This window comes from Chaetodon trifascialis, chromosome 3, assembly GCF_039877785.1.
Source record: "Chaetodon trifascialis isolate fChaTrf1 chromosome 3, fChaTrf1.hap1, whole genome shotgun sequence".
Taxonomy (NCBI): Eukaryota; Metazoa; Chordata; class Actinopteri; order Chaetodontiformes; family Chaetodontidae; genus Chaetodon; species Chaetodon trifascialis.
The window spans coordinates 23,971,599-23,996,529 of record NC_092058.1 but is presented as its reverse complement, the minus strand read 5'-3'; the positions used below and the strand labels follow the sequence as shown (position 1 = coordinate 23,996,529).

General features: G+C 42.9%; 2 protein-coding genes across 4 annotated transcripts; both read left to right on the top strand.

Moving 5' to 3' along the window:
- Positions 1-246: 246 nt before the first annotated feature.
- On the top strand, positions 247-6,548 carry mon1a (MON1 secretory trafficking family member A). 2 transcript variants are annotated; one of them, XM_070958707.1, is made up of 6 exons: positions 247-377; positions 845-999; positions 3,204-3,587; positions 3,703-4,468; positions 4,567-4,714; positions 5,440-6,548. In XM_070958707.1, the coding sequence occupies exons 2-6, from the start codon at positions 876-878 to the stop codon at positions 5,578-5,580; spliced, it is 1,563 nt and encodes a 520-aa protein (XP_070814808.1). In that variant the 5' UTR covers positions 247-377; positions 845-875; the 3' UTR covers positions 5,581-6,548. The 2 variants fall into 2 exon arrangements, with proteins under 2 accessions (XP_070814808.1, XP_070814807.1); XM_070958706.1 differs by having other exon boundaries at positions 296-403; positions 874-999.
- A 453-nt stretch (positions 6,549-7,001) lies between these two features.
- On the top strand, positions 7,002-22,970 carry mst1rb (macrophage stimulating 1 receptor b). 2 transcript variants are annotated; one of them, XM_070959885.1, is made up of 21 exons: positions 7,002-7,247; positions 10,285-11,591; positions 13,573-13,749; positions 13,874-13,996; positions 14,667-14,837; positions 14,940-15,100; positions 15,658-15,793; positions 15,933-16,069; positions 16,424-16,603; positions 16,809-16,908; positions 17,068-17,286; positions 17,410-17,556; positions 18,032-18,185; positions 18,339-18,428; positions 18,539-18,751; positions 18,881-18,961; positions 19,178-19,359; positions 19,498-19,607; positions 19,782-19,947; positions 20,606-20,742; positions 22,613-22,970. In XM_070959885.1, exons 2-21 carry the CDS (start codon positions 10,386-10,388, stop codon positions 22,842-22,844), a joined length of 4,122 nt encoding a protein of 1,373 aa, XP_070815986.1. In that variant the 5' UTR covers positions 7,002-7,247; positions 10,285-10,385; the 3' UTR covers positions 22,845-22,970. The 2 variants fall into 2 exon arrangements, with proteins under 2 accessions (XP_070815986.1, XP_070815985.1); XM_070959884.1 differs by having other exon boundaries at positions 18,536-18,751.
- Positions 22,971-24,931: the final 1,961 nt, after the last annotated feature.

The window sequence follows — 24,931 nt, the reverse complement described above, 5'->3', positions numbered from 1 at the left end:
ATTAGCACGCACAGTATTGATGACCGAAGTGCTGTGAATATACCATCAAACATCAATTGAGGATCTAAGTCAACAATAAGCTTAACCATGTCATATGCAACATGGAGCTACCAGACTGATCCACAAGTATGTCACCATTGACTCTCTAACGTATTTCTATTCTTCTCAAGCCAAACCGGCCTGTTAACTACTCCATTGCCATTCTCTAGTTAAGAGAACTTCAAATCCCACAATTCCTACTTCCGCAATCTAATAGAGCAATGTTGACGAGCGAGAAGTACTTCTGACTTGTCCCTGCTTGTTAGCTAGTTGCAGTAAATGTGACAAGCGAGTTGTGGAGCAGAACAGTTAAATGCAGACAGCTCCGGAAATGAAAGGTAATAATTTGTAATGAATTTAACATGTCGGTAGAGAGCTTTGTCAGAATTAAGCCAGACCCAGCTAGCGTGCGGTGTGATACTCCTGACTATCTGCTAAAGTTAGCTACCACAGTAGCTTTTGAAGTTCTGTATCAGAATATCAGACTGGAGGCTGTGAAACAAAAAGAAGAGACACCATTTAACACTGTATAAAGAAGAAGAAATGGTATACTTTAACAAGAGTGTCTTATCTTGTCTTCCAGTTCAGTCTCACATTAGCCATTGCTTGTACCAACAAGAACGGGACTAAAGTTTCTCAGAAAAAAAAAGGTTACAGTCAGCCCATAACGTCTTAATGACTCGCGCACCCATAACAATAGTGCCTCACAACCAGCTTGACCTGCAGTCAGAGTCTAAAGTTCTGTAGCTGTTGGCCTTTGGTCCCATGTCTGTCTGTCTGTCTGTCTGTCTGTCTGTCCTGCCAGGTGTGTGTCCCTGCCATAAGCAGTAGCAGTGATGGATGGAGGAGCCCAAAGGCCGGTTGTCTCATGGGAGAATGGTACTCTGGCTCCTGTGGACCGCCTTCGCTCTGAGAGGGCGGACAGCCCCACACCAGGTCTGGTGGTAGGAACAGAACCAGGTGAGACTGGTCCACCTTCAGTAAGCAGCAAGACATTGAAACTCAAGTTTCATGGAAATCTTGAAAATCTGAACCACGGCAGAAGGGTTGTCTCTTTGAGAGGACTGGAAAGCTCAAATAAACAGAAATTGCCACTCCCACTAGACCTGTAGCTGCAGCAACATGCAAATCCCAGCAATTAGCCTCTACCAAGTGTGTTTTTTTTTTTTGTTTTTTTTTAAAAGCTCTTTCATGCTTACTTCAAAGACTGTAGGTCTGCCTGGACTTCTTTAGGCTTTGATATGTTGCTGAATAAACACATGTAGTGTTTGTTAGTGTGTTCAGTTAGTGTGTTCAGTGGCATCTAGCGGTGCAACCTCACCGCTAGATGCCACTAAATCCTGCACGCTAGTCTTTTCAGTGTCATGTCACGCTCTTGGCCATCCGCTGTGGGATTGTTTGTCAAAACATGAAAAATGTTTACAGTACGCGGGTATCATGTTGACAGTACAGCAGTGTGTTCCCGTTCAAAGAAACAGCGTCAAGTTGGGCCTGTCAGGCTTTAGTCCATGGAGGAGAACAGATCCACTGTCTTCAATCCAAACTAATAACTCTTCTGTAAAGTGTCATTGATGCTTAATTAAACCTTTTCTTATTTCCTCTTTTGGCATCTAGTGAAAATTTAGGTTCTATGATTGCTGCTTAATTCAGCCCCATTTAAAAAAAATAGCTACAGATTATCTTTGTAGTAAGCTCAGCCTGCAATCATAATGGTTTTCAGTGAGCACATAATTGTACTGTGACAAAACGCATCTAAAGCATGAGAGTTATACTTTAACTTCTCTTCTGGGTGAAAAGTGCTCCATGAGAGGACTTCCTTCTTCTCACGCCTTGTTTTGATCTTTTCAATAAACCATTTTCAAATGTGAAACTTCTCCATTTGACGTTGATATAACCATGAAATCATATGGGAAGTCTGTTTGAGTGAGAGAGAGAGAGAATACGTGCTGCATGAATATGCACATCCTGTTTGTGCAAAGAAATGTTGAACACATGATCACAGTAATGTGCCCTCTATAATCTATATGCCCCTCTGTTGGCTGTTTGAAGGGAATGTTTTCTCTAGTAAACTAGACAGCAGACAAGGAGCACCTGAATAAATCATTAGTTTGTGAGAATAGACTGTAATAATAGAAATAATCTCTCTAGGTTTATGTGACCATGCTGGCAGCCCACTGCTTCTGGTCTGCCGCAGAGGAACGACAGACCAAGATGGGTCAAAACCGGAGAATTCATTTCACAAAAAGCATGGCGTGCGCATGTAGTGTGTGCATGTAATGTGTGATGAAGTACAGTTTCTTCTCAGATTTTTGTCATTGTGTGAAAGTATGTTGGTCTGTCACGTCCAACTTGAACAAATCCAACTCTGACAGGAGAGATGATTGAGCGTTTCCTGGATTTGCTCGACTGAGTAGAGATAAACACATTTTTGCAGTGTTGTCTAGCTCACTCATCATCAGACTTGTCCTATTCTTTGCCTTCTTTCTCCTTCTTTAAATGAGATAAACTGCAAGTCTGTTAATTTATCTCACTCTGGCCTTTTTTTGGACAGTCAGCCAACTTTTTTTTGGCCAACATTAGCTTCGAGACAGTCCTTTATGATTCCCATGGAAAAGCCTTGGAGGCGGGTGTGCACTGAGGTGGGGATGTTAACCAAACGTACATTTGCCAAACTGACCAGTTAGTCTTCATCACTGAAGTCTTTTTTCTTAAGACTTAAAAATATTGTTTGAAAACTCTCAAAGAATAAATCTCAACTTCATGATGAACATTGTTTTCAAACAACGTGAAGAAGATGCCATGCTCAAAAGCAGACGAGGACAAGCCACACAAAATAAAAAATCTCTGCCTTATTGTAAGCGCTTTCAAACAAAGGCTTCAAGGATGAAGACGAGGTGGGTGGCTTGGCAAATGTACTGTACGTCTGGTTAACCGCCCCACTGCCATGAAAGAGCAGTACAGCCATTTCACCAAGCTTTTCAATGGGAACAATGGCTGACTGTCTCCCATCCTGTGCATGAGACAGTGCTGAATGAGGGTTAGGCCAAAAAGAAACAACCCCTAACAGTGCTTTATACATTTGCTCAGCTTACTTTTTTATTCCTCACACATTTAAGCTTCATACTGAAAAACATGGCAATCATTTATCCCTATATTCATTTCAGGTGCTGGTCAGCAGAGTGCGATGTTCGTCCATGCACAGTCTTTTGAGGATCTGACTGCAGAGGCTGAGGAAGAGGCTGGGAGGGAGGCTGAACTGGGCAAGTCAGGAGAGTGTGCAGAGGAGCTCAAGGTGCTGCAGGGAGAGAAAACCATAGAGGAGCAGCACAGCAACAGCATTTCATCAGAGAGCAGGACGAAGGAGGAAGACGTGTCCAGTGAGGCATGGAGGAGCCACAGGAAACACGTGTTTGTACTGAGCGAGGCTGGAAAACCAATCTACACCCGCTACGGAACGGAGGAGGCTCTGTCCAGCACAATGGGGGTGATGATGGCCCTTGTATCCTTCGTTGAGGCTGAGAAGAACATCATCCGCTCCATCCATGCAGGTCAGATATACTTTGGCTGTAGGTTGTGGTTCATAAGTTAAAATGGGCAAGTCAAAAGTGCATTCTGTGAAATATGTCACATCCATGTCAACTCTGTCAACATTCTGTGTGTCAGATGGCTGTAAAGTGGTTTTCCTCGCCAAGAGCCCGCTGGTCCTGGTGGGCGTGTCTCGCACCTGCCAATCAGACAAGGAGCTGCTGCGGGAGCTGCAGTACATCTACTACCAGATCGTCAGCCTGCTGACCCTCACCCAGCTCAACCACATCTTCCAGCACAAGCAGAACTACGACCTGCGTCGCCTGCTGGCCGGTTCTGAGTATCTCACCGACAACCTACTGCATCGGCTGGACCGAGACCCCGGTCTGCTGCTCAGCGCCGTCACCTGCCTGCCTCTCGCCAGCTCCGCCAGGGATGTGGTCTCATCAAGCCTGCAGGCCGCCAAAGCCAAAAACCTGGTGTTCTCCATCCTACTGGCGGGGGACCGCCTGGTTACTCTGGTGAGGAAAAAGGACCAGTTCCTGCACCACATAGACTTGCACCTGGTCTTCAACCTGGTCGGCTCCTCCTCTTCCTTTCGAGAAGGTGAAGGCTGGACGCCGATCTGTTTGCCAAAGTTCAACACTGCAGGATTTTTCCACGCCCACATTTCTTACCTGGAGCCTTCATCTGAGCTCTGTCTCATCCTGGTCTCTACTGACCGAGAGGACTTTTTTAACATGTCCGACTGCAAGCAGCGGTTCCTGGAGAGGTTGAGTAAGCGTAGTGCCTACCAGGCTCTGAAGGAGGCGCTTAAATGTCCCAGCTATTCAGTGGAGCAGGTCGGCATCCCGGAGCTCAGGCACTTCCTGTACAAATCGAAGAGCTCAGGGCTGTACACCAGGTGGGGATGATGTCTGCTCAGACATTTTAGTTGTACTTGTGTTCATGCAAATCTTCAATGCTGCTCTTGATAAGCCACTCTCATTTCTTTTCCTCCAGTCCAGAGTTTCCTGTAGTGTACCAGACTGATGAAGAGCAGGAAAGGCTGATGGGATTGTACCAGGACCTTCACAGCCACTTGCACCATCCAACCAGACCTCTCCGCTCCTTCTACCGCTGCAGTGAAACTGAAAACCTGCTGGCATGGGTAAGTCTGGTGTAGTGAAACGAGATGCTAACATTGTTTTACAGTAAGTAACGATTGCTGGGACTCAATTTTCACCAGAGTTTCATTGTCACAGGACATGAAATTAGGAAAAACATTATGCGCTAAGTTTACCAGAATCTCGCAACAAATGTTCATCACTGAACTTTAGTAATTGTTGCATAAAAATTGAACATTTTATTCCTTACATCAAACATTAAATATTTAAATTACTCGTTACTCTACTTATAATATAATGTAGCGCAGGGGTGGGCAACCTGTTCCACAAAGGGCCGCTGTGGCTGCAGGTCTTCTTTCCAACCAAGCAGCAGCACACCAGACTTGACTAATTCAATCAACTGATCTCACTCTTCAGACAGCTGATTGGTTAAACTGTGAGCTTTTGCTTGGTTGGAAAGAAGACATGCAGCCACAGCGGCCCTTTGTGGAACAGGTTGCCCACCCCTGATGTAGCGTAAGATCCAGTAATGCTGTAATGCTGGAGAGCTGTAACAGCCACTCAGTACAACATCTCTTACAGTGCAATGTCCCTTTTTTCCTTTTCACCGCTGACATACTGAAGTCTGTCAGTGGTGCTGATGTTCGTAGCAATTGTGTAGCAAGTCAGTTTGGCTCTAAGAGTTTTACATATCAAAGTCAAAGCAATGAAGAAATCCTCCAATAACTCATTTTAACAGCCTTGTCTTGTTCTGCCTTCTGCCCTGCAGGTGACAAGTGGCTTCGAGCTCTACCTCTGCTTCAGTCCACTCGGGACCAAGGCCTTGGCCGTCTCTGCTGTCAACAAACTGCTGAAGTGGATCAGGAAGGAGGAGGATCGCCTCTTCATCCTGAGTCCTCTCACATACTGAGCCCTCACTGCTGGCTGAGCCCCTGAAACAAAGACGCGCCTGCATCGCCAACAGCTGTGGATGGTGCAGTAATCAGTTCAGTGTTAGGGATTATCGTCAAGGCGACGCTTTTTTTTCTTGCTTCTGTGTTCCTCTAATCTAAGTCACAGGTTTGTGATGAAGCAGATTACACAGAGGGTAATTTAAAGCTGTGTTTTATCTGGCTAGATTTTTAGAACTTTAAATTTAGATAAACAGAAGTAGCATCAACATCATCAATGCCATGATTGGTGTTTGTAAGCTGCTGAAGTCGTTCCAGAAATGATTGTTTTACTGTAACAGACCTGTCATGCCTCTCAGAATATGAAAGAAATGCTGTCTTTGTTTTAGAAATGCGTTCAGCTCCGTTCTTAACAATCCAAAATAAATTCTGAGTTCCAGAAGTGGAATTTTCTGAAGACCTGCAGTAGAACGTGTTCTGTCGTTATAAGACATGCTGTCAAAATACAGGCTGGCCACATTCCTGTTGTTTCTGCTTTTTAAATGGTGACCAGTAACTGTCAGAACCATTGCCATTTTACCTCTATGCACTTCCTTTATGCAAAAGGCACTCGAGAAATGTGTTCATGAGTCTGCCACATGTTTACTGCTGTCCTTTGATTGTGTTAACATGTACTGTTATTGTCAGTGTACAAGAATCAAAATTTAAGTCCATTTATTTCCAGGTGTCCATTAGAAGTCCCCATTATGCATATTAATTACAAAAAGTTAGCTTGTGTGACGTATCTACTTGTGTCTAATCATAAAGTTGAACTAATTCATGCCATCCTGCTCGTCCGGAGGCATCTGCCTCCACTGCTCACGCCTTAACTAATAGTCAATGTGCAAAAACTAATATAAGGCTGCAGATTTATGGCTGCTTTCACATTTATTACATATAAGGAAATTCATGGTTAGAAATAAAGACTCCTGATCGGATTCTGTGTCTTATTTGACTGTGTGGTGTTTGCTTACATTTGTTAATTAACATGATGGCAGCAATATTGCCTGTTGAAAAAGTCCCAGTAGAATAATGCAATTGTTATTTTTTTTTGCTTATTACTGTTATTATTTGTTTACTCTTATCTCATATTAGAAAATGTATCCTAGGATTGAGTTTTTAAAGTACCAACGCAAGAGAAACCAGCAGACAAGCCCGTCTGTTGTCAAAACAGTAGATCATGCTGAAAGACGCACCAGTGGAGCTACTGGGGGGGGGGGGGGGGGGCACACCTGAAGATATTGAACTGATAACCAGAAAGAAAACAACAGACAAATCTGAAGATGGAGGCTGCATCAGTTCACGGCGCGGTGAAAGGTGGGAGAACCAGTATGTTATTGTGGGTGAACTGGGTTTGTCACTGGTGTTTGTGTGAACCGGTGAGGGGAGGAGCGAGCTGGAGCGCCACTGACGCAAAGAACACCGACTCATACCGGGAGCTCAAGTTAAATCCGATACGAACACAGTGTACACGTTGCAGCGCTTCGTGAGGACGCACAGGCTTTAACTTTTCACAAATGACTTTCATCGCGTAATCTGGAGCGCGCCTGCGGAAAGATCAGCCATCCCCGCGCTGATCTGAAGTCAGACAAGGACCCAACCTGGCAGCGGGCGCTTCCCTGAAGAGGACAGTAACTAACCTGCGCAGGTATTCTTTTCATAACATTCACAGCTGCATGTACCAAACATGTGTCTGAACAGAAATAACCAGTTTTTCAGCTGGCGGTTTTTTCAGATATGTAAACAAACATGCAGCCACCACAGGTACACATCTGCTCCTCACAAAAATCCCACAGCGATACTATAACAGGAAATTAAACTTTAATCCCTTTGCTGAGCACCACCTACAGACTTTGAATTGTAATAGAGCCTGCTGTGTTGAAAGTGGAGTTAATTCTGTGGCATGTTGTGTGTGTGTGGTGATCAGTGAAAAAGCTGTGCTGAGCGTTGATACTAAAAGGCTGGAAGTGGGGAATTCTTTCATATTATGAAAAAAATTACTATTTTTTTTAGATTTATGCTCAGTAGGCTACAGTACAGTATGTGTAGGACAGCACAGGGCCCGTCTCTAACCGTTCCTAAAGCTCAGAGCGAGGTGTCACCCAACCTCTCATGTCTTGTGCATCTTGTGCAAATCCAGTGTTACATGTGGCTTGGAGCCAGAATGCACTGGCGTGGTTTCACTGAGCTGCAGGCAGACAGAGTAAGAAACAGAAGTGTGATAAAAGCGTACTACAAAAATCAATGAAAAAGCACGGGCTGAAAAAAGGATGCCGCTGCAGTGCAGTTTTCAGATTTGATTGCTGATTGATTGATTGCCTCAAAGAAATAAGTCCTTAAATGAATTTAGATGTTTCAAACTGAAGTAAATGCAAAGCTGTTGTCTCTCCACACTGGTGGGCTCTGGTAGTTCTGTACTGGTTTGCATTTCCTGCAGTTGAATCAATGCATGTGTCCTTGGGGTACAATACATTTTGACCACTGACTGTTTGCACAGCAGATTGCCTCCTCAAATCCCTGTGGATATCTGTGCAGTAATTAATCAAAGAGAGGTGCTCTTTCTCTAATTAATGGCTACCCAGGTGCCTGTGAGCAAGCTCAGCCAATGCAACGTCTGAATCCCTCTTATTGTTGTCACTAAATGATAGTAAAGAAAGGTTGTATATTAGAAAAATGACACAGTTTAATTCACACTGGCACCAAAATAAAAATGCACAAACCTACAGAGGATAAGGTTTATTTAACACACTGACTATAAATCATGATCCTTTATAATTTTGCTTGAAAAGTGGTTTGATCTCTGCATCCTTTATTCACCTGTGAATACACTGATGCAACCTTCAGTAAACACCTGCATGCCCAGAAATAGCACTATAGCACAATGAATGGAAACTCAATTTCAACCCTTTGCTTTATTAACCACGAACATGAATAACGTCAATCAGTGCCATTACTATGTGCACCCATGTCTTCTAACCTTAACCTCAGTTTCACATGGAGACGCAAATGTTAAAATGTAACACGACGTTAGTGGGATCCTATGAATTATTAATGTCAACACACCAGACTCTTAGCTTCAAAATGTTACATATGACTTCCCATATGAGGAATAAATGTTGTTTACTTAAAAGAATTTTGGTCACAGCGAAGTTTCTTTGGTGCTGAATGAAATAATGAGAGCTGATGAAATTCTTTGGCACGAGCAGACGAGCTGTTTCTTCTTCACCTGGGACTTAAAAAAGGCACATGTCGTCTTATGACCATCCGTCCGTGCACACCTTTCCTCCTGAGAGGCACGTAGTGGTTGTGACAGGAATGTAAAGTAGGGAGGCCGGGGTTCTTGAATACAGCCTCACCGTGATGAGTCTAGTTAATGATCCACCCAACAGCGTCTGTTCACGATGAAGATCAAGCTCAGGGTTTGAAACACGGTTCCATTTGGCTAGTTGTGTTTATAGCCTGATGAAGATGAGGCACAGAAAAAAAGCTCTGGTTTATTTGGTGTATTTGGTGCATTAACGTTGAACTGAGGACATTAACTTGGTTTCTTACTACCAGATCTTTAAAAATACATGACTCAAGAGGGGAGAAAAAAGATGGGATGTTGAATTAACCAGAATAAACATGACCTGGCAAATATGAATGACTTGTGCAGGAAGCCACAATAAGAATAGTTTTATCCACGACGCTGAGCACCAACACTGCTCTCGGGTTGATTACATTTCCTGTCAGTGTTTGTGGTGAGTCAGAGGAAGCTTTTATCTTTATGACCACATGTACCTTCATCGTCATCTGGTTCAACCACGATGTTCGTATTTGTCACCTCAGGTAATTCAGTAGAGAGCATAATTAAGATGATGCTGACTTTCATTTTCCTCAGTAACAAATAATGCACACTCCTTGGTACCACAATTCCTATAAATCAATGCTTCTGTATTGATAATTTTGTAGTTTTGCAGGATCTTTATTGTTGCCAATGAAAACAGACATAGTTGATCAGCTTTGATCATTAAAAAGTTTTAAGTCACACACAAAAAATCTGCCTCTTTAAAATACAAAACAAAACAAAACAAAAAAACTCCATTTGTTTTGGAAGACCATTAGATGAGGTTGAAAGGCCTGAAAAAGGTGGAAGTGGATCGGATCAAAGAAATAGTATTTGCTTTCTTGCAGAGTTAGATCAAATCTTTTATCTGTCCGATCAATATGAAGCTGGAGTATGGAGATGGTTATCTTAGACTGGAAACAGGTGGAAACAACTCTGTATAAAGGTGACAGATTCTGCATACCAGCACCTCTGAGGCTCACTAATCACTCAATATAGAATAACTGCATACTAATATGTAATGTTCAGGTGAAGGTATCTAAGGTTTTATGTGCAGTATTATTTCTTTGCTGACTTTCTGGAGTGTCCACCGGCGACCTCATGGTAAAGGCAAAACTTCAGGAAGTCACTGCTCTTAACTGCTTTAGAGGTGGTAAGCTAACTGTCTCCTAGCTCCAGCTTCAGATTGAACGAACAGATATGAAAGTGCTATCAATCCTCTGATTTGATTCCTGACAAGAAAGCATTTAAAACTGTTGTCAGGGTGAAGTTTGAATTTTTATGCTGTGCCATATTTGTGCCGTAGAGGATGACTTCTCAATGATGTGATGACTCTTCGCTGTCGTTTTTCTTCGCTCAGGTATCAGCGGCTGGTTTAAAGGATGTGCCTGTCCCGACAACAGACCTGGAGGTAACCCCACGTTGTCTGTGCTGCTGGCCCCTGTGCACACTGCAGTGGAGATGGTCCACTGGACCACACAGTGGGGGACATGTGTCTGGCTCCAGACTCTGCTGTCCTTTGCCTCAGCCGACTGCTCCTCAGTTGTCCCCAACCCTGTCAACTTCTCTGTGGTTTACACCATGCCCTTCTTCCAGGCCCGGGGCCCCATCCAGAACATAGTCAACAACTCGTTTTACCAGGAGGTTTATGTAGCCTCTCAGAATGTGATCGAAGCCGTCAACAGGAGCTTGGAGAAGGTGTGGGAGCTCCGCACCGGGCCGGTGGGAAGCCCAGAGTGTCACATATGTGATTTGTGCAACGTTGACAAGGACCCCAACTTCCTCGAGGACACAGACAATCAGGTCTTACTGCTGGATACTCTCTTTATGTATTTATACTCTTGTGGAAGTTCCCAGTATGGCGTATGCTATTTCCACCAACTTAACTCAAATGGAGAGTCACCCTCTTTTTCTAAGTGTTTGTTCAGAAAGGATTCAAACTCTGCTGCCTACTGTCCGGACTGTGTGGCCAGCCCTCTCGGCACCAAAGTCACCATGGTCGAAGAGGGTCAGACACTCTACTTCTTTGTTGCCAACACTGTCAATGACAGTGTGACCCAGCGTTACGGAAGGAAATCCATATCAGTGCGTCGACCGCTGGCCACAGAAGATGGTTTCTATGGTGATGTGCGTGGCCTGACTGTTCTCCCGGGCTTGCGGAGGACATACCACATTGACTATGTCTACAGCTTTTTCACTCAGGAGTTTGTCTACTTCCTCTCAGTTCAAAGAGAGAGCCCCGATCAGGACTCATCTCCGTTTCAGACTCGCTTGGGCCGTCTCCCACGGAATGAATGGGAGATGAAAAGGTATCGTGAGGTGATCCTGGAGTGTCGGTTTGAACCAAAACGCCGCAGGAGAAACGTAGCCAGTGAACCCTATAAGGATGTGGTGTATAATGTGGTCCAGGCAGCCCATTTTGGCAAGGCAGGCAGGGAGCTGGCAGAGGAGTTAGGGGCAGAGGAGGAGGATGACATTCTCTATGGGGTTTTTGCTGTTACTGATGACAATGGGGTCACAGAGCACGACTCAGCCCTGTGCGCCTTCCCCATGGACAACGTGAACAAAGCAATCGTAGATGGGGTGGATGACTGCTGCGAGTCCGGACCAGAGCAGCTCTCCAGAGGGCTCTGCCATTTCCAGCCCTGTGAGAGCTGTCCACATGAGGTGAGCCCATCAGTCCGCTAATACGCATATATATATATATATATGTATAAGACTTAGATTATGATATCAGTGGTCTCTTGTCTTAAAACTCTTGGGAAAACTGCTATTTATTTCCAGACCATATTTCCCATAATCTAGTCTGTTAAGTTATTCAGTGATGGCTGTGGGGAGTGGGAGGTTGTGTAAGACTTCCCATTCCCTGTTTAGTAAAATTAAATCCTAGCCAATTCCCAGAACTGAGTGAGCTTTTACTGCAGCTATGATTTCATAGTTTGGATGTTGAGTCTAAGGACTTGTGGTAAGAAAGCAGATGTTGTGACTCAGAAACAATACTGTGAGGTGAAAGCTGAAAAATTAACAATGGCTTTGATTTCATGTTCTCAGCAGGTTCGCAGCAGAGGAAAATGGGAGTTTGAATGCTCTCTTTTGGATGTTCTTTCTTGTATTTGTCTTCAGAGAAACACTTTCTATTTGGACTAGTGAACTTTTCTCCTGAGGCTCCTTCTGTTTTGTTGCTCTTGGCTGCTCTCAGTGTTGACTAACCAGCCAGCAGGATTGTCCAACAGTCTGAAATCGTGGTTCTTCCATTTCTCAGCATTTCAAAACATCTTTTGAGCCAACATCGTCATCTGTGACTCACAAATACTATGCTTTTCTGCTTTTTAGTACGTCATTGAATTATTTAGACGGTAGAGGAACATTAGATTGACTATTGTAGAGTAAACTTTGTTTCAATATGAGCCATTCTTTTGATCACATGCCACGTTTGGCTCTTCAGCTCTCACTGAAATATGAAAATTTAGGACAGGAAGGATAAAATGTATTGTGTAAGAGAAAAAAACTTTTTCTCAAGGTCATTGTAGAGGCAGTATCTTGACCTTTCAACCTATATATTATATTTGGCTTGGTTGATGAAATGTTGTATTTGTAAGCTTTCCAAATAATGATGTGTTTTATTTTGAGGTCAGTAGAATTTGATTTTTAGGGTTCAAGAAAACTGAATTGTAGCCAAGACTTCATGTCCCGTAGGATTTGGAAGTGAATGATTCAGTCAATAACAATGCTGTTTTTGTTTTTTCCTTAAGCTCTAGTAGCACATCATGAGACAGGACAGTGGAGGATGTATGTCTTCCAATAGTTGTTTTGCATCCATTTATTTTGATTCCCAGTTTCTTGTTTCCACTTTTATATGCCAGGAAAACAGTCCTAAAATTTCTTTTTTGTTTTGATATGTTTACCTTGGAGATAGTAGTCAGGCTTTACATGACGACTCCCTTTAATCAAACAGTGATCACACAATCCGACTGTCAGTAATGCAGCAGATAATAATTCATCATGGCCTTTCAATTATGAAATGATCAAATTATTATGATTGTCATGATGACAGATTTACCTTGTGCTTCTGGTGTGCTGGGACTTATTGTCTCATTATTACCCTGGAGACCAGTGCAGCCCATATCACGTCCTTAGAACCAAACAGCTGGGCCTGTCTTAGGACGTTTGTGCAAGTTTCATGAGTGCATATTGCACAGTTGTGATACTTTGGCAAAATATGTCACAGACAGACATAAGAACACTGGCCAAAACTCAAAACCAGTTCTATGGTATTTCCTGCTACAGTAGGTGTCTCAGGACCACATTTTTCCATCATGACACACGCACACACACACAGGCGCACACACACAGGCACACGCTTACATACAGTACATGCATGTACTTCTATCCCTGTGAGGACACTCATTTCCTGGCCCCTTACCATCACAGCTAAGTGCCTAACCCTAACCTAAACCTAACTCTAACCAAACCCCTAAATTCTTTAAACAGCCCTTTCAAGGACTGTCTGAAAGATGTCCCCACTTTCTAGCAATCCCTAGAGAGAGAGAGAGAGAGAGAGAGAGAGAGAGACTCACAAGTTGAAAACAATACCACCCATGCTTCATTGTCTCATCATCATGTCCTCTGCTGCCTATGGCCGTGGTAGAGCATGGAGAACAACGCGACATGCAGAGACCATCCTACTATGGTGTCAAAGCCCTACTACAGAGTGGACCTCTTCAACAGGCAGATGACCGATGTCCTGCTCACATCTTTGCTGGTCACAACCATAGAGAACAAGACCGTAGCCCATATTGGCACCTCGACTGGACGCCTGCTGCAGGTATAAAGCACGATTTATAAAATTAATAATAAAAATAATATCAATAATTAATAAAGTTTTTTCACCATCTGTTTTTGGTATTTTTATGTATATTAATAACCATATGTTGTGTCTGTCTTTGCAGCTTGTACTGACAAGATCTAGCCCTATTATCTTTGCCAATTACTCCTTGGTAGAAAACCAGAGGGTCTCATCCATTGCTGCTGTTTACTCGTCAGAGTATCTTCTCTTTGTGGTTGGAGACAAGGTACAGCAACCCCATGTCTTTAAATGAGAGTAAAACAGACAGATTTTCTAAACATACAAAGGCTCGGTGGATAGTACTGTCATCTGATGGCTCCTGGGGTTAGCTTTCTCCCCAGAGTTCAAAGACATGCATCTCAGATTACATTACAATTACAAATGAGTTAGAAGTGTGACTGATTGTCTGTCCATGACCTCGTGATGCTCTCGAGACCTGTCCAGGGTATTTTCCTGCCTTTTTTCCAGTGCATGCTGGGATATTTTGTGACCTCTGTGACCTACAGGATGAATAAGTGGCTAAAGAAAATCTATAAACTTCGTATGGCTTTGTAGTTTGGGGCAGGGTGGATATTAGAGGTTGACACTGGATCTGTAATCACATGGGTCTTGTGGTGCGTGAGACATTAGGACAATAACCATGTGTTGTCCAGATTGGTTTATTAGACTTCATTTCCACACTGGTATCCGCCTGTGTGACCTGTGAAACAGCTTGGTGCTGAATGAGGCTCAGTATCAGTTTACATGCCTTTCTTTGCATGAAAGGAATAAATTATTAAGGAGTATATTAAGGCCACTTCATTCAGTGGGTACGTTAATGGCCACATTAAAAATGAAATAGCGTTGGGCATCTCTCGCCCAAGACTGAAAATGCAACCTTAAAAACTCTGTTTCAGATGATCCAGGTGCCCCAGAGAGGACCAGGCTGTCAACACTTCCTGACCTGCGCCATGTGTCTGACAGCCCCTAAGTTCATGGGCTGTGGCTGGTGCTCTGGAGTATGCACCTGGGAAAGCGAGTGTCACAGTCGGTGGAGGAACGAGTCCTGCCCACCAGGGATCACAGGGGTGAGGTTTGCTCTGTAAGCAGGGATACAAATATCTCTTAATGCAACTAACAAAAACATTTCATTTCAAGGTGGTACTATATATTGTGCTTTATTGACGCAGTTCTTTCCACGGACTGCTCCCCCTGATGGTCAAACAGAGCTAACGGTGTGTGGATGGGAGTTCCAGTCCCCCATGAGACCTGCCATCACTTCCAGAACCCACCAGGTCCGACTGGGACAGACTGCTTGCACGGTGCTTTCAGCCAAAAGCAACAGCACACAGTGAGTAACCCTGCAGATCTCATTTTGGTTCCAAGTGCAATCTGTTCACACTTTAATCATTTTGTTTCTATTTTATTTTCAAAGGGCGAGAAAATTCTAAGGGTGGGCTTTAAATACAAAGAATTGCAGTTTCTTTCCTAGTAGCCTTCTGAGAAAGTGAGAAAACAGAGCATGTTTTTGCTGCACTCTGATCGGGTTTATTGAGGCTATTGGTATCACAAACTCTCCTACACTGCCTGACAATCAAAATGAGTCTAGACACCAACAATGTCTATGACAGTGTCGTTATAGGTTTGGTGAAAAGTAGTAATTATGCAAGTGTGGCTAAAAAAGTGGAATACATTTCAGCTTTAATTTTACATTTAAGCTTTATTCAAGCTTTTTCTATCAAGACAGTTTCGTTATTGAATTAACTAAAAAGCTGTATTTTAGCAGCAACACTTTCGACACGACTGTTTAAAGTCCAAGAATTTTGAATTATCTTGAGATTCAGTTGTCACTGGTGTCGCAGCACCACCGACATACTCATCCAAACCTTTTGTTGTGCTGCTCTTCAGCCTGCTGTGTAAGATTCGCTCCGGGGCCACTGAGCTGTCCAAACCAGTCAACATTACAGTGGAGGTGCATGAGAGCAAGGTGGAGGCACGCTACTCCATTGACGGGAACGCAGAAATGCCGGGATTTACATTTGTGGTAATCCTTGCTTCTATCATCTACTGATAACCTCATTACAACATACAAGCTATGCACGTTCAAATAAGCTATTTAATCTGTGGAACCACTTTTCAAACATGTTTGTTTGCCATAATACTATAATAATCTGTTCCTCTAGATTCCCAACATCACAGAAATTCAGCCTAACTATGGGCCTCGTGTTGGGGGCACACTCATCACAGTAACTGGACCTCATTTGGATGCTGGGAAAACGAGGAAAGTCACTCTCAATGACGTGCCCTGTCCTATAAAGAGGTCTGCCCTCATCTGTTCTCTCTCATCACACTTTTTTAAGTAAAATGTTTTTTTTACAGCTTTGTGCAGCTGCCCTACTTTCTGGAGGTTAAGAAGATGAGCTGCTGCTCAGAACCGTTTTATTGCCAAGGTGTATTAAGTCAACATGTTCCAACTTGTAGGTAGAGTAATTATGGTTTGGGAGACTACAGGCTAACTCCAAGAAAAGTCTTGGCATCCAAAGACTGACTCAGAGCAGAACTATTTTCTACTGTAGCTGTTATCTTATTGAACATGCAAAATAAAAAAACATGAATCTTTTGCCACAGTTTATCTGTTATGGCTTGTACTTCACATACTTCTGTCTCTCTACAGAGTCACAAAGCCCAAAGGCAATGTGTCCTCCATCATCTGTCTGTCCCAGCACATCTCTGAAGTGAGGGACGTTCCTCTGAGTGTTTTCATCGACAAGTCTCCTGTCCTGACCACAAAGGTGTTTTACTACAAAGAAAACCCAAAGATTACAGCCGTCCTGCCAGCATGTAGTTTTGACAGGTAGGCCTCCAGCACAAACAGCTGCTGTGCACGTGTGACTTGATGTGGAAATCAATCTATCGAATCAGAACAAAGGACACACAAGTAGAAAAATATTGTATGCGCAATACAATTTCTCATATGACAAATTCAGCTGTACCAGAAAATGCTTTTATTTTCTCTGACATTATGTAAATGTAACCTCACACATTCATCTGAATTGCAGGGGGTCAAAGATTGTGATTGAGGGGGAGAACCTGGATTCTGTTTACCGCACCATCATCCGCTTTAAACCCAATGAAAGCCACTTGAAACCTGTGACAAGGGTATGGTGTTCATCATAATGTACAGTAGATACACTGAAAAGCATTGTGTTCTTTCAATCAGTGCAGTTTTATAATCACTTGCTTTCCCTCCAAAATCATATTCTGACATTTTAATGTATGGGTTGAGCATTAAAGTGTGACCACACTGCTGTGTTTCAGGAGTGCATCGGCAAATCTTTGCCCACAAGGATGGAGTGTGTCTCTCCTGTGTTCCCCAGGGATGAGACAGAGGAAGGAGAGCTTTCTTTTGACATGGATGGAGCGGTGGGACTTTGGGACAAAGAGTTCTCCTACCACCCCTACGGCGAGCCCATACCTTTTGAAACAGAGGGACACGTGCTGAGTTTGTACCCTGGGTTTGATGAAGTGTCATTACATGTAAGAGACATCTCTGCTTTTTGAATTAGTGACATAACAAATTTGTTTTTTTTTTAATATATATGACAGATTTTTAAAGAACTCATTTTGTCCCATATCTTGATTTGACCTCTCTGTACACAGCATCAAAAGCTGAACCTGGTGAGCTCCTGCATGACCATCATTATGACGGTGGCAGGTGTTAATTGTGATGCTAAAGTCCTGGATAATGAGATCACCTGCAGGATCCCCAAAAACATGACCATTCCCAGCGAGGGACTGCCAGTGAAGGTTAGTGAGGCTGGAGGGTTAGATGATGATTAAGTGACTGACCTACCTGGATCCAGCATGCAGCATGGAGACCCAGGTCACACATGTGCTTGTCACCAACAATTATTGTACATTGTACAAGTGCAGTAACAAAATCCACTGTCCACCAACCCTCTACTGCTAAAAATCTGTCACATTAGTTCCTGTTGAATATGCATGCTGTGTGTTTGAAGAAGGTTTGAAACATTGAACATGAAATAACTAAATTAAATTCCCTTTGAAATTTTAACAATACATTTGAGACAATGCAGAAATGAATTTGAACTTTGTTGGTATTTAGACTTATGCTTTTCATCCATGTGTGACAGAAAACACAGACAGTCAGTGTAATTTGCTTGAAGCTTAATTAATTTACAGTATGTTTTCTCATTGAAGGAAAAGATTGAGATGAGTGTAATTATAACTGTATTTACTACGTGTGATTTTGGTTCTTTAGATCTCCATCAACGGGCAGGTCCACAACGTTGGCACAGTGGTGAGGGTCAGCAACCACTACATGGTGGGCATTGTTCTGGGGATCCTGGCAGCTCTGGTAGCAGGGGCGGTGCTGGCCTTTGTTGTCATGAAACACTTACGGAAGAAGAAGAAAGGTAGGCTCCTCTCAGGCATGTGGACCTTGGTCAGTCCTGTTTATCCATCTGCTACCGTCTTTCAACTAGAACATCCCCGGGGTTGCATAGGATGTACAGTTGTTTTTTTTTCCAGGGGTTGATGATTAAAAAGTGTTGTGAAATGTTTTTCAGCCTCCATGGTAGAGACCCGTTTGGCCCACAATGCTAACCGCTCTGGTACAAATAATGTGGAGCTGTCACCTGTTGGGGACTACAGGAGAGGTGACAGTAGCTAATACGACACTTTAATACTGTCCACCTGATTTGATACTGACACACATACCTTTGTAAATCTCATTAATATATCTCTCTCTCTGGACTTTCACCAGTAGTATCCTTGAGTCCTCCCACCCCTCTGGTGGGGTCGGTGGTGTTCCCCACCCGGGCCTACGCTGCAGGCAGCATAGATCCTTCCCTCACTCCCCTCATGCCCCCAGAGAAGATCTCCATCTCCAGTTTTAGGCCAGAGCTGCTGGAGGAGGTGAAGGATGTTCTTATTCCCGCTGAGATGCTTCTTGTGCAGCACCACCGGATCATAGGGAAGGGTAAGCAACCCCTCTGTCTCTGTTTGGAACACAAAACTTATTATGGAGCCTTGTGCAAGATCATATCTGGGTATCCTTGTGTAAGATAATATCTGTCATATCCGTATGTCATTTTGTTTTTTTCTGCAGGCCATTTTGGCACTGTCTATCATGGCTACTTCACAGACCACAACAGCAGAGAAATCCACTGTGCTGTCAAGTCTTTGAATAGTGAGTCAAATTTGCTTCTTGAGTGCTGATATTATATATGCACCTCAGGAACGCACCGAATTCTTTCATAGCCCTGCTGTCGAACAAGCTGCCACATGATTTAGGATGTGCTCTGATTCCCTTTTAAAAGCAATAATTCAAAATTACTCTTAAAAGGTACCACTTTCTTCTTTCAGATTAAAGTCCATAATGTTTATATATGTGTGTGTCATCTAGGAATAACAGATGTTGAGGAGGTGGAGCAGTTTCTGAAGGAAGGTATCATAATGAAGGGGTTCCACCACAGTAATGTGCTGTCTCTGCTTGGCATCCTCCTGCCACATGAAGGGCTCCCTCTAGTGGTGCTACCGTACATGAAACACGGGGACCTGCGGCACTTCATACGCTGCGAGAAGAGGGTGTGACAGCTACGTTAAAACAGTGGAAATGAAACATGTGATTTATGTACAGCCATATGTTTACCAGCAAGCAAACCATGTAGCATTACAACTGTTTTAATTCAGTTTTTTTGTCATGTGTTTGTGGGATTTGTTTAGAATCCTACCGTGAAAGATTTGATTGGCTTCGGGCTGCAGGTTGCCAAGGGGATGGAGTATTTAGCCCAGAAGAAATTTGTGCACAGAGACCTCGCAGCACGCAACTGCATGTGAGTCACTGAAATGTGCTGAGCAATTTATTCACTCCCATTAGGCCTGAATTTCTCTGTGATTTAGTGTAAGAGATATCTCATGATATGAATTTGTTTGAGGATGCTGCATCACTGCAGCAATCAGTTCAATGTTCTGCAACAAGAATATCATCTTACTGTTTCTGTCTTTAGGCTGGACGAGTCATATACAGTCAAAGTGGCAGACTTTGGCATGGCCAGAGATGTTTTTGATAAGGAGTATTACAGTGTTCAGGATCACAGGAAGGCTAAGCTGCCCGTCAAGTGGATGGCCATCGAGAGTCTGCAGACACAGAAATTCACCTCCAAGTCAGATGTGGTGAGGAAATGAAGATCTGCTTATGTCAAGACCTCTGCAGTAGTTGTCCACTTTTGGGTACTGAGGGATACTTGTCAGTGTTTGTAGGGGTGGAAATTAACGTTTAATGTGTGATTAGGTAGATTGTGAAAAGTAGCATTATTTGGCAAGGGAGGACAGTAATTATATCTCCAGTTAACAAACTGGATCGGGAAGCAGAGAAAAAACATCTGAAGCCTTTAAAAACATTTAATGTAACAAGCAAAAAGCGGTTACAAGCCAAAAAGCACACAGCATTTTACACTGATAGAGAGCATTTTACAATGATTGCCACTTGGCTGGATTAAGCATTAAATATTCTGGATTTTTTTCGGCACAACACAGGAAACACTGTTTGACAAATTTACTCCAGTCTCACCATCCTAACTGCAATATTGGCCTGTTTTTGTCGGAACCATGTAGTCTGTGTTCAGGGCTGTCCAGTTTTTCTTGCTCATCTTCCACAAAGCAGAGTGAGAGAGACACAACTCACTGTATTTAACACCTTAGAAGTTCTACATAAGTTTTTAAATTAAAAAAAAAAAAAAAAAAAGTATTTACAAAACACAATACTGATTGAGAGTTCAGCTCTGTACAAGTGGACTGGTACTTGCTGTAACTTTTGCCTCTCCTGATGCAGTGGTCCTTTGGTGTGATGATGTGGGAGATGCTGACCAGAGGAGCAAGCCCCTACCCAGAGGTGGACCCTTATGACATAACACATTACTTACTGAAGGGCAGGAGGCTTCCCCAGCCTCAGTACTGCCCTGACCCTTTGTAAGTAGTAGGAGTAATAGCATTATGGGTCACACTTTGTGTGAAGGGGGTGTGAATAAGACTGACATGACACCTGTCATGAACATGAAGGAGACTTCATGACTGTTGACATGACATTGTCACTCCATCAAGGTGAGATGTCTTTGTTACTACAACTTGACTTTACCCAAGACAACATAACCATGTCATAAATGTGCCAGCTGTAACAACTTTAACATGACATTGAACTGTCATATTTTGACATTGGCTATCATGAGAACATTATGATTGTGTCATGAATGTTTTCCTTGACCTCAGGTACAGTGGTACAATTTGGACTGGTCGCTAAAATGTCAGTTTTACAGCAGGGAATAATGTTGCCGACATGATTTATGGAGTTTCTTGATGGACAGACAGCTTGATTTGTTGGTAAAATAACCACTAATTGCTGCTACCCGTTGATGCTGTTAGGTAGTTAGCATGGTTAACCATGCAGCTATCAGTCCTATTTGTTGACTCAGCCCTGGGGTGCCAGGAGCTAAACCCAACAAGGAAACCACCTTAGTTCTGTAGTCCTTATCATCAAACTGCCTCCGTTGGGTCATAACAGGTGTTATGTCATGGTTATATGACAATGTCATGTCAGTTTTATGCTCACTCCTTCAAGTGTTACTGCATTATGTTGCTCGCTTTGTTAAAATAATCTAAAGAATAATTTTCAGTTTTGTTTGCTGTTGCTTAGTTTGTATCCATTGTAAATGTAATTGTTAGCATGAATACAAATGCTGTGATACTACTGACATAGATTTATATCTACAAAGTGGAAACGAAACAGTCAGTGGGACAAAGTCCAGCTAGTGATAACAAGATGTTCAAATGGTTGCTCGGGAGTGTTAAACACGTAAATTGTCCACCACTTGGTATTCCAACATGGTTGAGCAATGCAGTTTGGGAGTTAATGTGTATGTCTACAAGGCACACACACACACACACACACACACACACACACACACACACACACACACACACACACACACACACACACACACACACACATACACACACTGGACTTAACAAGGAATAAGCCAACATGTTTTTGCATTTTTAATGATAAATCGGTTGGGCTGTAATCTTTTGCCCACCAACTTAAAGATTGATGGAGAATAAATCAACCATTTACACCCCTTGTCCACTGAGGCCGTGTCATCTATCCAGAATAGGCTAATAGCTCATGGAGTGTCACCCAGGGACCCATGTAGAACAACAACACTGGACATTAAAGAGCCAGACATTTTGGGAAATTCACTTATTCGCTGTCATGATGAAAGCAGCTCTGAAAGTTAGATGAGAAGGCAAGTGGTCCTATGACTGACTGATGCCCAGGACAACTTCATTTGGGTTTTCATCAGTAAACCACAGTGACCACAGTATAATTTCTGGTGCTGACCTGTTTAGTCACAGCTAAATACAACTTAAAGGCCCTGTACTCCCACAGAGGCATTCTTACTCATTCTGGTGCAACAAAGCTAATAGGTGGGCCAGACATGTTAACCAAGCATGGTCTGCACATGCCCACACAGTCCTCAGAAGAGGGCTAATCAGGCATAATAACTAAAGACACTTGTGTGGGTGGGCTTGAGTGCCCTCAGCCAGGTCAAAAACACATCACCTTATGAACTTCTGCTTACTGTTGGAAGGAAACAAAAACACATTGCCTTTTAACGCGAGTACATCTCCAGTTTCGGGAATGTGTAAAATAGTAATGAGATATGAAAGTACATAGTATTATTTTAATGTTAGTCAATATTATAGTGATTTAGCTATTCCAATGTTACTCAGACACAGACTGTAACACAGTGTCTGTCCATGTTTTGTTTTGTTTTTTTTCCAGGTATAGCATTATGCTTCAGTGCTGGGACCCCGATCCAGAGTTGAGGCCCAGTTTTGCTACGTTGGTGTCGGCTGTCTCCACCATCCTGTCCAGCCTGGAGGGAGAACACTATATCAGCCTGAATGTCACCTACGTCAATCTGGACCAACCACGACCCTACCCAGCCCTCACAGAGTCTGCTGATGAATACGACTCCACAGATGTTGAAGACTCGGGCTCAGTCTCTTCCTGATCCACGGTTCCTTCTCCCTCAACTCTAAACTAGGTGCTAACAGCAAGAGCACAAAAACCTCTGCCATTTCACAACAACATCTCTTACCACAAAACACCTGAAACCGATATACTGCCTCCTGTCTATGTACATCGTAGTGACATAGCCTTTGGGCTGCCATATTGGAGGTCTGTCACTTTTGCAACAATAGCTGCGTTAAGTGTCAGCTTTCAAACGTGGTCTTTAAAAGTGCTGAATAAACATTTAGTTTCTGTATTTTTCACTGCTAACAGATGTCACTGGTGATACCACTTTTGTAGTACTAACTTGTTAGCCAGACAAGCACTTGTTACAAGTTAGCGTGTGTTTCACCACATTGCCTTGTAGGTTAGCTAGCTAGCTAACAATGGTAAAAAGAAGACATGAAACAGTTTGTTCAAGATTAACTAAAGTAAGAGGATTCAAATACCAAAGCACAGTATAATAAAGGCACAGGCTAGGGCTGAATTAAATAACAATACTGGACTGATGTGTTCACACACTACAGGAGTCTTTTTCAGATATGTTTTTTTTTGTCCAGCTGCTATTAATGTAGACATTATAAATGCAAAGTGAGTTCCTCCATGTCCATGTCTAACCACGTTGACTACAGTGTTGATGGAAGGAGTCACAAAAAGCAGAGCTACTACTCAAATGAGTAAAATCCATGTAAATCAGTGGCACACTAGCTTTCTTTTACTGACACATAGTGTACTGTTACAGCAGCAGAGTCCATGTGTTAATACGTGTAGGTATGCATTCCCACATTAGCTTTTAATTCTTTTGCAGTGTAGTGATTGTTCCGTGTGCTTGGGGTCATACTTCTGTAAGGCACAATGTTGACCACAATGTTCTCAGAGCAATCTGACATCACCCTGTTGCTTGTATTTGAGATAGTATAATAAATTAAAATATTTATTTGTTTATAGATTTGTTCTCATGCTGTTGACTTGCAAACCTGCAGACTTGCCATTGATTTATGTCACATAGTCAAATATTTTCCCTTATGGTTGCTGTGTAAATTGACTGACCAGTCTTTTGTCGCTGTTCTCCACTAGAGGTCAGCATTCTGTTAGAAATTCAGCAACATGGATGCAGATTTAAATTTTTTTTTTTTTTAAATATGTTCATCGTTTTTGCAGTAGCATAGCAACATGGATGACCCAGGTCTTTCCCCCATGTCTGAAAAACAACCAATAAGCCCTCTAGATGCCACATAAGATATTAAAAACAGACCAGAACAGCACAGCAGACCATGCAGGAATATCTTTCTCTTTCCTTTGTCTTTCATTTGTTCCACCTTCAAACATTTGGCAGGGGCAAGTGACTGCATTTTTAATTAAAAGAGTTGAGGAAACAGCCAACATAAACAAACAACCTGTCAGTCTCAGAAAGAAAGCAATCACACATCTCACCAACATACAGTAACAACTCCCTGTGCTGTAAACAGACGTCACACACAGCGAACACACTTCCTCCACAACAAAACCAGAGTCAAATAAAACCAGAGGGAAATAAAGATCATAACGTTTTCTCTTTTTTCATGCTGCCAAGAACAAAAGTCAATCCCCGTGTGGTGGGGCCTTTGATATAGACTGGGACTGGGAGTGAGCCCAGCTTACGTTGTCAAAATGTGTGTGTGTGTGTGTGTGTGTGTGTGTGTGTGTGTGTGTGTGTGTGTGTGCGTGCGAGTGTGTTAGAGAGGCCATATTTTGCAGGGCAGAGCCCACAGGATGCACACTTGAGAGGATTCAAGACAGCCATGACCCCCCCCCCCTTCTCTCTCTCTCATTTTCTCTCTGTGTTGTTCCCTGTTGTATTATATGGGCTATAAAAAGTACAGAACCTGTGAAGAGTGCTGCTGTCAGCTGTGTGACCATCTCAAGCTTCATGTCTTGTCTCCTGAGCTGGTTTCACCATTACTCCTTAAACTGTTTAATGGGCATGTCATACATTCATTTTCTCCTTCCCTTCCTCTATTGTTTCTTTCTTTGGACTTGAAACCAAATGCAGAGACTATGACAGTTGATGCTGGTTTGACCATGATGCAGAGAGTGTGCGATTTATGT